The sequence below is a fragment of the Hyperolius riggenbachi genome, chromosome 6 (genome assembly GCF_040937935.1).
Source record: "Hyperolius riggenbachi isolate aHypRig1 chromosome 6, aHypRig1.pri, whole genome shotgun sequence".
NCBI lineage: Eukaryota > Metazoa > Chordata > Amphibia > Anura > Hyperoliidae > Hyperolius > Hyperolius riggenbachi.
In genome coordinates, this window is record NC_090651.1 from 335,849,276 (window position 1) to 335,859,737 (window position 10,462).

The following is a 10,462-nucleotide window of genomic DNA, read 5'->3' on the forward strand; positions in this document are numbered from 1 at the left end:
AGGGATCAAACCCAGGCCAACCACATGGAAGACAGCTATGCTCACCACCATACCACCAAACACACACTAAATAGACTGCTAACCTAAATCTTACTTGTAGACAGTCATATGAGACACATGCTGGGTGCAGGGCTTTGTGATTGGACCATGGACCATGCGATAGAGTGAGGTGCAAAAATGAAATCATGCCTAGCAGAGGATGGTTTCACAATGCTAAATGCTAGGCTGGCTGTGGTGCAATTGGTTAGTGTGTCTGGCTGGTAACAGCAAGGTTACAGGTTCGATTCCATCCAGGCATGTCTTTTCCTTTTGCGTTCAACAGTTGTCCAAACAGAGCCAACAGAGCCCCAGATAGCCATGTAGAGTTAGGTCACAGCTAGCCTGGCTGTGGTGCAATTGGTTAGTGTGTCTGGCTGGTAACAGCAAGGTTACAGGTTCGATTCCATCCAGGCATGTCTTTTCCTTTTGAGTTCAACAGTTGTCCAAACACCGAGCACAAAGTTTTGCATGCGTAAAGTTTTACGCACGCAAAATACCCCATGGGGTTCAATGGCGCAGCGCGCGCACGCAAAAGGAAAAGACATGCCTGGATGGAATCAAACCTGTAACCTTGCTGTTACCAGCCAGACACACTAACCAATTGCACCACAGCCAGGCTAGCTGTGACCTAACTCTACATGGCTATCTGGGGCTCTGTTGGCTCTGTTTGGACAACTGTTGAACGCAAAAGGAAAAGACATGCCTGGATGGAATCGAACCTGTAACCTTGCTGTTACAGGCCAGACACACTAACCAATTGCACCACAGCCAGGCTAGCTGTGACCTAACTCTACATGGCTATCTGGGGCTCTGTTGGCTCTGTTTGGACAACTGTTGAACGCAAAAGGAAAAGACATGCCTGGATGGAATCAAACCTGTAACCTTGCTGTTACCAGCCAGACACACTAACCAATTGCACCACAGCCAGGCTAGCTGTGACCTAACTCTACATGGCTATCTGGGGCTCTGTTGGCTCTGTTTGGACAACTGTTGAACGCAAAAGGAAAAGACATGCCTGGATGGAATCGAACCTGTAACCTTGCTGTTACCAGCCAGACACACTAACCAATTGCACCACAGCCAGGCTAGCTGTGACCTAACTCTACATGGCTATCTGGGGCTCTGTTGGCTCTGTTTGGACAACTGTTGAATGCAAAAGGAAAAGACATGCCTGGATGGAATCGAACCTGTAACCTTGCTGTTACCAGCCAGACACACTAACCAATTGCACCACAGCCAGCCTAGCATTTAGCACTGTGAAACCATCCTCTGCTAGGCATGATTTCATTTTTGCACCTCACTCTATCGCATGGTCCAATCACAAAGCCCTGCACCCAGCATGTGTCTCATATGACTGTCTACAAGTAGGAGGAGGAGGAGGAGGAGGGAGGAGGAGGAGGAGGAGGAGGAGGAGGAGGAGGAGGAGGAGGAGGAGGTTGGTTGGTTATTCATTTTAGGCATCTACAGGGATAGAAACCTTTGCAAACTTTAAAATACTAAATTTCGTAATCGTAATTACGAAAATTTGCGTAATTTGCGAAAATTACGAAATTTCGATTACTGCTGAAATCGTAATTGTAGTAATTTCGCGAAATTTCGGAAATTCGTAATTAGGTCATTACGCTCATCCCTAGGAGGGGGGTGGGCACACAGAGAAGGGGAGAAGATGGACAGAGGGCAGGGAGTGGACAGAGAAGGGAGGAGGGACGAGCAGAGAGCAGAAATGTTTGCACACAATACCCACATGCTGCAATCATATGCTTTACATATATTTCACCTATATGTTTATCTGTGTCGCACAGTGAAAGAAAGCATTCCCAGAAGTGAAGTGCAGCTGTTTAGTGCCGAGTGCAGGGGGATCATATTGCGCTGCAATCACAGTGCCTGCAAAGTTACTGAGCGGTGCCAAAAGTTTCCAATGTGTTCACTGTGCAGCACTACGGAACAGACAGCCTATAATGTGCAGCACATTATGGCCAGTATGTGTGCTCTACACATATCTGGCAGTGGCACCCATGTCCCCTCTCTCTCAGCTACCTGCTGTCCCTGCAAGGCTGGCTCCTCTGCAACTCTGCGATCCATCTCTGCTCTGCTTCCACTCCGCTGCCGCTGAGAGGGGGCGTGTCGCTCCTGGCCCCGCCCCTTTTGCGATCCAAATCACTCATTTTGATGATTCGGATGATTCGACTCACAAAATAGATTCGGATCAAAGATCCGAATCGTTCATGATCCGGACAACACTAGTGTCAGAGGGCTTGTTGTGAAGCTGGCAGCCTGGTTTCAGTGGGCAGATGTTAATCAGAGGTGATAGGAGTAATGCAGCATAGGATTTCCATTAAACCACTATATGTGTATGTATTTGCCTTTCTCATATTGCTGATACCCAATCTTTCTTTCTATTTCCACCTTCTCTCTCACTCCACATTCCTTTTTTCCACCTTGCTCAAAAATATATGGGCATTCTCTTCATTCTCCAGTTACTTACCTGGGGCTTCTTCCAGCCCCCTGAATTCTTCCTAGGCCCTCACTGTCATCTTGTGCTTTTTAGTTTCCCTGCTGTCACCCTCCAATGATGAATGTGTGGCCCTGTGGCGAATTGGGCCCATACAGGCACGGCCACAGACCACCTTTGTACAAGCAAGGTCAGGTGCCTGCCCTGCAGCCAGCCAGATGCCAGAGACCACCCAGGCAACCTGCTGATCCCTGCTACCTCAAGTATGTACAGTATAAGCGGTTTTCTGTGCCTGTACTGATAGTAAACTAGCTGCAGTGTGTGCTGATATCTGCTACCTCCAGTATGTACAGTATAAGCTGTTACTCTGTGCCTGTACTGATAGTAAGCTAGCTGCAGCTTGTACTGATCTGATCTGATCTGATCACTGCTGTTTCCAGTATGTACAGTATAAGCTGTTACTCTGTGCCTGCACTGATAGTAAACTAGCTGCAGTGTGTGCTGATCTCTGCTGCCTCCAGTAGGTACACTATTAGCTGTTTCTGTGTCCCTGTATTGATAGTAAACTAGCTGCAGAGTGTGCTGATCTCTGCCAGCTCCAGTATGTACAGTATAAGCTGTTACTCTGCCTGTACTGATAGTAAACTAGCTGCAGTGTGTGCTGATCCCTGCTACTTTCAGTATGTACAGTATTAGCTGTAAAGCCTGGTACACGCATACAATTTTGATTAGCCAATTTTAGCTCTGTTCATCAAATTCATTGTCTGTTGGCCCACTTACTGCATGGGGGTGGTAAAATTGGTCAGTGATTGACCAATCAAAATTGTATGTGCGTATACATCTTTGATCTATGCCTATACTGATTGTTAATTATCTAAATAAAGGACATGGGTCTCCATCCAATATTTTGATGGGAAGGCCCGTTATCTGTAGCTTACACCACTGCTAAGTTCATGTACATTTGGCCACTCCCGCTCACTGAATGGCCACGCCCCTTTTTTACTTCGGCGCGGCGCATACTCCCTTCACCACAGGTGCCCCCCGATCTCCAAGGACCCTAGGAACGCCCCTGGTGTAGACACACAAATAAACAAGTGGTCGAGATTTGCGACACTCCTTTCAATACTTTTTAGGAAGTTTGAGCCAGTTTTGACTCCCGTGTTGTATGTATTTGAATTGGACACGTATGTTCCACTGCCCTATTGCCACTTCCAGATAAATCTGTAATGGTTCCTACTGTTTTACATGGGAATCTGTTAGCCTCTATACCAATCCGTTCTGTGTACACTTTTCTGCATTTTTTAAGTACAGTGAAAACTTAGCCTTTTTGGTTCAGACTAGAAATATTATGTTTCCTATACAAAAAAAAAAAAAACAGGGCTGTGGAGTCAGAGTAGAAACAATTTTGGGCAATTGAAGTCAGAGTTAGAGTCGGTGGTTTCATAAACTGAGGAGTCAGAGTCGGATGATTTTTGTACCAAATCCACAGCCCTGGTATTAGACTAAGGAGTTGGAGTCCAGGCGTCGGAGACATTTTGGGTACCTGGAGTCGGAGTCGTGGGTTTCATAAACTGAGGAGTCGGAGTCGGATGATTTTTGAACCAACTCCACAGCCCTGAAAAAAAGTATTTAATTCTTCCTTTAGTAACCTATCAGTGTCCATTGAAGCATAAAGCCTGTAAGGCCTAGTTCACATTGTGTGCATGTGGAAAACGCATAGAACGCAGGGAGAAAACGCATATGAAAAATGCATGCATCTGCATGCGTTTGTACGCGTTTTTGTAATGCGTTTCTATGCGTTTTTGGTCCTCATGCGTTTTTTTCTTTTTTTTTCTTTTGTCCACTACACTTCCGTCGAGAAACGTGATTCCCGAAACGCAGGAAAAACGCATGTCATGCGTTTTTACTGCGCATACATTGACTTGCATTAGCATGCGTTTGTGCGCGCAACGCACAGAAATGCATGCAGCTATGCGTTTCAAACACGCGTACGTTTGAAACGCAGCTATGTGAACGAGTCACATATAAAATCATTGATTTTGATTTACCTTTACTAAACGCACACCCCACGCGTTGTTGAAAAGCGCACAACAACACGTGAAGTGTGAACGAGGCCTAAGAAATAAAGCCAGCCTGTTACAGAAGTTATGTTTTAGGAACTCACCATATGAAGCCAGGAATTGAAACTTACTCAGTCTGGCCACACCCCCTTCAGCTCATGTATCAGACTCTGGCTGACAAAGCCTGTTTCTCTTTTATTCTTACTTCCTTCTTCTCAGCAATGGCGTTTGCTAATGTCAGCGAGGAAGAGCTGAGCTGCTCCATCTGCCTGAATGTCTACCAGGATCCTGTTATGCTGAGATGTGGCCACAACTTCTGCAGCAGCTGTATAGGAGACGTGCTGGATGCACAAGAAGGATCTGGCTATTCCTGTCCTCAATGCCGTATGGAGTTTGCAGAGCGCCCTGCACTGCACAGGAACATCACTCTAAGGAACATTGCAGAGAGTCTCCAGCCTAATATTACAGAGCAGGAGAGAAGTGGAATCCTGTGTAACTACTGCATTAACTCTTCAGTGCCTGCTGTAAAGACATGTGTGCATTGTGAAGCTTCTCTGTGTGAGGGTCATGTGAAAGTCCACAATAAAGCAGCAGAACATGTCCTGATTGAGCCTACCACTTACCTGGAGAACAGGAAGTGCTCCGTCCACAAGAAGATCTTGGAGTATTACTGCAATGAGGATTCTGTGTGCATCTGTGTGTCCTGCAGGCTGGATGGAGAACATAAGGGGCATCAGGTGGACTCAATAAAGATTGCTTTTGAAAAGAAGAGAGAAAGGTTGAAAAGCAATTTTGAGCGACTGTCCTCACAAAAAGTACAGGCCAAGAGTCATATCCAGATGCTTCTAGATCATGATAGTAAAATGAAGAAGGATACAACTTGTATAAAAAAGAAAATCACCTCCTTGTTCATAGAGCTCAAGAAACAGTTGGATGCTCTGGAACAGAACATCCTTCATGAAATTTATCTACAGGAAGGGCTGGTCTCCAGTTCTGTATGTGATCTTATCCAACATCTGGAAACAGAAGTGGACAAATTCTCTGAGAAGATAATAGTAGTTGAAAAGCTTTGTAACATGACAGATCCATTAAATGTATTGCAGGAACATGGAGAAGACAATGAAACTATAACAGGGGAACATCAGGAGTCAGAGGGGACAGCAACTAGTGTGAAACATTTCCATCAAGAAGAGACTTTTATAACATTGCTGCATGGCCTGTCCCGTATTATGAGGGAAGTTAGTATAGCTATGTTTGCCCAGACTGATTCAGATATCATACTAGACAGAGATACCGCTGGGAATAACGTAAACATCTCTGAGGATCTGAAAACTGTGTCTTGGGCAGAGCAGCTTAATAATTATCCAGAGAATCCAACACGATTTAGCAATAATCGAGTTTTAAGTAAAACAGTTTTTTCATCCGGGCGACATTACTGGGAAGTGGAAACAGGTAAATCAGGGGTTTGTAGGTTGGGGGTCGCTTATTCCAGCATAGACAGAAGAGGATATCAGGGAATGATTGGGGATAATAAGTCTTGGTGTTTGCGACGCACTGAAAACAAGCTCAGTGTTCTCCATAACTATGAGGAGATCGGTGTTGCTGCACCGGCCTACAGACACAGTTTTGGTGTATATCTGGATTATGAGGCAGGGCAACTATCATTTTATGAGCTGTGTGATCCCATCAGACATATCCACACCTTCACCACCACCTTCACTGAGCCCCTTCATGCTGCGCTTTTAGTATACAGCAGCTTTGCCAGAATCAAGGACTTTAAATGATTAATCAGGTCCAGCACTACACCCCCAGCCCCGTTCTAAAGTAATTTAACTAATTAAGTAAACATCAGCAGGAATTTTCTAGTAAATTGTACCAATATGATTCTAGTATGTGGCTTTACCACACTGTTACTCTACTTTTAGGGATGGGACACACTGCAGGGCACTTTTCATAGAGTTTTTATTATGCAACCCATTGATTTCTATTGTGTGCGATGTGTTCTGCAGAGTGCACTCCCTGCCTCAGCTATACAGTCTAAGTAGAGATATTACGTGGTAAGAATTTCAAGATGACACACATTTCTTTTACATTTATTGACATAAGATTTGCATCATTGTGCAATTATTAGCATATCACTGACCAGCCCTAAGTATAATTAAAATAACCAGTCAGCTTATTCCAGGATGTACCTAATTTTTCTATATACTAAATTTGTAGCCAGAGTAAAATTTCAGATGCAGACAAAAATGGAGTCTGTTGTTTTAAAAAAACTGATAGAGAATAACAAAGCTGTTTAGAACATCCACAAGTGATTATTCTGAGAAACCTTCCATTGTAACACGCCATGTGGTTTTCTTTGCCTTTACTTATATAATTCATAATTTACTAGTAAAGAAATCAAGCCTTTAAATTAAATATACATTTAATCATTCATTGATTTGACTGACTTCGTTGATTATGAAAAGTTTTACTTTGTGCATCACTGCCGGACAAGGGGTGGCTATTTGTAAAGGGGTCGGAAAGGAAGTCTGATCCCTGTCCAATAGCCCCCCACCCCACTACCCGGACAGCAGCTCCACTAGCTTCCAGCCTGTGTGGCCTTTGCAGAAATCTGACCCTAAGGCTGGTCTCACAGTGGGACGTTAAAGTCCCAAGTTACAGCAGCCTGTAACGCAGCCCAACTCACAGCACTGAAAAATCAATGTTCTGTTCACAGTGCATACGTTGCATTAGAGTGTAACGCTGCATGTTTAATGAAAGTGCAGCATGCTGTGCGTTATACTGGTACTTTGCTGAGTTATACTGCTGGCACATGATCAGTAAGGGGAGAGTAGCTATTGTTCCTAGCCACATGCTTAATTAATATTCACTGCACTGTAGTGTTGTCCAGATCATGAACGATTCGGATCTTTGATCCGGATCTTTTTGTGAGTCGAATCATCCGAGATTCGGTTCACAGTGGATGTCTGGAAGAAACAGGAACTGCAGCTTCTGTGCACAAGCACAATCTTCCTGCTGCATCTCTCCCTTCCCCATTAGCACCCTCAATGTGCCCTCATTCTCCTTCACCTCTCAGTCTGCTGCAAATGATTCAAAGATTCGGTTCAAAGATCCGGATCTTTTCAATGATCCGATTCGAATCATCCGAATCATTGAAAAGATACGGACTTCCCAGTATATAACTAAAACGTCGCACCAAGAGCCGCATAACGCGGCTCAATCTGACGTCCAACTTCAACACCACCATGCGTTGCGTTAGGGGCACGTTATGCGACCTTAACGTCCCCTAAAACGCAAAGTCTTGGTGTGAAAGAGGCCTAAGGCTATGTTCACACTATGGTATTTGTGTAACGGACATGCTGTAATGCAAACATAATGCAATGTACAACTCTAGCACAGGAGAGAAGAAGAACTCTACCATGTGTGTATTTACAGAGAACAGCTTGTCTAATTCTCCCTTCTCAGCAAGTAGTGAGCCAGTGTAATTTGAGGTCTCATCTGTCTGCCGAGAGACTGCCAAGTTGTAAGCTAATATGTGAACATAGGAGGTTAACCCTTTATGTGCTGTAAGTTGTAATGAAGAAATGTTTTTCTTAAAAAAAAAATGGTGTTTCTTATCTTTTAAAGCAGAGAGGAAGTTCTGAGTTCCGGTTCTCTTTAATGTTTGGTGGGGAAAGAGAAATGACTTAATAATTTCTTGTCAATTTGTATTCGTCCAACTAAAAACTACATAATATTTACATGAAAAGAGAATACAAGGTGAAATTAATTGCATCTCATTGATCAACCCTGCCCAACATTAGGAGGCTGTTACTAAGCAGTTGTAATTTGAAAGCTGTTGCTAATGTAATGCTATGGGTGTGATCCCACCTGAGCGATGTGATTTTATACAAACTCCCCATTGCATTGCATTAGAAAGCATTTTTTCATATCATTAGCGCTTAGAAAAGGCTGCTAGTGGGTTTGAGCCCTAACACTGTTGATCTTACTGGCCCAATTTCAGGCTGCATGTCATTTACATAAAATTTGAATACAAGGAAAATTTGCATCTCATTAATCATCCCTAATGCTGGGTACACATGATTCAATTTCCCATCTAATCAACAGGTAAGCTGATGGAAAGTTGTATCATGTGTACATGTCCAAACTGCTCCTGATCAATAAAGGAATCGTTTTTTTCAGGTGATAACTTTGCAAAATTAATCCCTTAATTGATCAGAAAGAGATCAGACAGGTTGTAAATAATCGCTTGATTCCCTTCAATCGCACAGGAAATTGAATCGTGTGTATCTAGCATAAGGCAAAGGATGGGAGATCATTGTGTCGTTTTGTGCCCTCTCCTGCAGGTGGCACTCTAGGCATTGGCCTACTTGGGCTAGGGCAGAAATCAGCTCTATGTAGCTGATGAGAGTGTGAACAGCAAACTAACGACATGATCTGTAGATTCGGACATAAAGGTAGCTACACACTATGAGATTTTCTGACAGATTTACTGTCAGATCAATTATTTCCAACATGTCCAATCCGATTTCCGATTCCCGAGCATTTTCCGATTGATTTTTCTATTGCAGTGAACGGAAAACAGTCGATCAGAAAAGGCTCGGAAATCAGATTGGACATGTTGGAAATAATCGAGCATTAAATCCCTGAAGTCTACTGCAAAGTTCTCTGTTGTGATGTAAGAACTGCTGTTTCATTTGTAAGTTTAACTACCTTATGACCGCTCCACACCAATGGGCGTGACCACAGCAGCAGCCCCAGGACCGCCTAACGCCAATTGACATCAAGTCCTGGGGCCGGCTACTGCAGGAGATCGTGCGCAGGTGGAGCTCTGCCCCGCCTTCGGTCTCCAAGTGGCGATCGCTGCTTGGGAGACTGTTAGACGGTGAAACTGCCTTCTTTCTGATAAATACTGTGCTGCGATCTGCAGCAGCACTGTACTGAGACAGCCGTGTGACACGGCTGTCCTCCTGAGGCAGAAGAGAGCGATCGGCTCTCATAGGGTGAAGCCTATGAGAGCTGATCGCCACAATTGGCTAGCTGGGGGGAGGGAGGGAGGGAGGGGTTTTAAAAAAAAACCCAATAATAAATAGTAACAAATATAAATACAAATATAAAAAAAATTACATAAATATTTGCCCCAAAAAAACACAGCGGGGGAGGGGATGATCAGACCCCACCAACAGAGGGGGGGGGGGGGGGGAATCTCTAGTGTGCTGTGTTGTGTGGCCCTGCAGCTTGGCCTTAAAGCTGCAGTGGCCAATTAAACAAAAAATAGCCTGGTCTTTAGGGGGGTTTAGCACTGTGGTCCTGAAGTGGTTAAAGTGGTCTGAAAGTCAGCATTTCTACTTTGCTCTAAAAGATTCCTCACAGCTTGAAAGCTATTATCCCAGAAAAAAATTATAGCAGAACATCACGAAAAAAGCATTTTCTCCTGCTATTCAGCTTCAAATCCGCATCCAAACTGTAGATAACAGTATCTTTTTTTTACTTGTTAAACACAAATGTATCACCACTGGAATGTAAACAAACACTCTCTGAGATACTGTCTCTGCTTCAGGCACACACAGTGTTCAGAATAGCTCATTAGAAGGTTTCAATGTATAATAAAAAGCAGTTATCATAGAAAAATAATAAAATGCAATGCCAGCTTTCAGGGCAACAAAAACTACACTTTGGAAACTTGTAATTTGAAAACAGACAATATTAGGTGTGCACAAAAGCAAATATGATAACTGTATGAGTAATAAAAAGTAGGAAAAAACATTTTTATTGAATCTTATGTCAGAGATTCAGACCACTTCAACTTCAAAGAGAATATTGGACACTATCCGCTTCGCCAGGAAGGTCTTCTGAGGCTGAAGGCCTATGTAACCTGTTATCCTAGGTCACTGCTTTTTATATACAG

General features: G+C 43.7%; 1 protein-coding gene across 1 annotated transcript; it reads left to right on the forward strand.

Moving 5' to 3' along the window:
- Positions 1-4,772: 4,772 nt before the first annotated feature.
- Positions 4,773-6,335, forward strand: LOC137522222 (E3 ubiquitin/ISG15 ligase TRIM25-like). The gene has a single exon (XM_068242254.1). The coding sequence runs from the start codon at positions 4,773-4,775 to the stop codon at positions 6,333-6,335; it is 1,563 nt and encodes a 520-aa protein (XP_068098355.1).
- The last annotated feature ends 4,127 nt before the right edge of the window (positions 6,336-10,462 follow it).

Bases quoted from the DNA above. Each gene is read 5' to 3' on its own strand.
- LOC137522222 (XM_068242254.1), top strand. From the start codon at position 4,773: ATGGCGTTTGCTAATGTCAGCGAGGAAGAGCTGAGCTGCTCCATCTGC.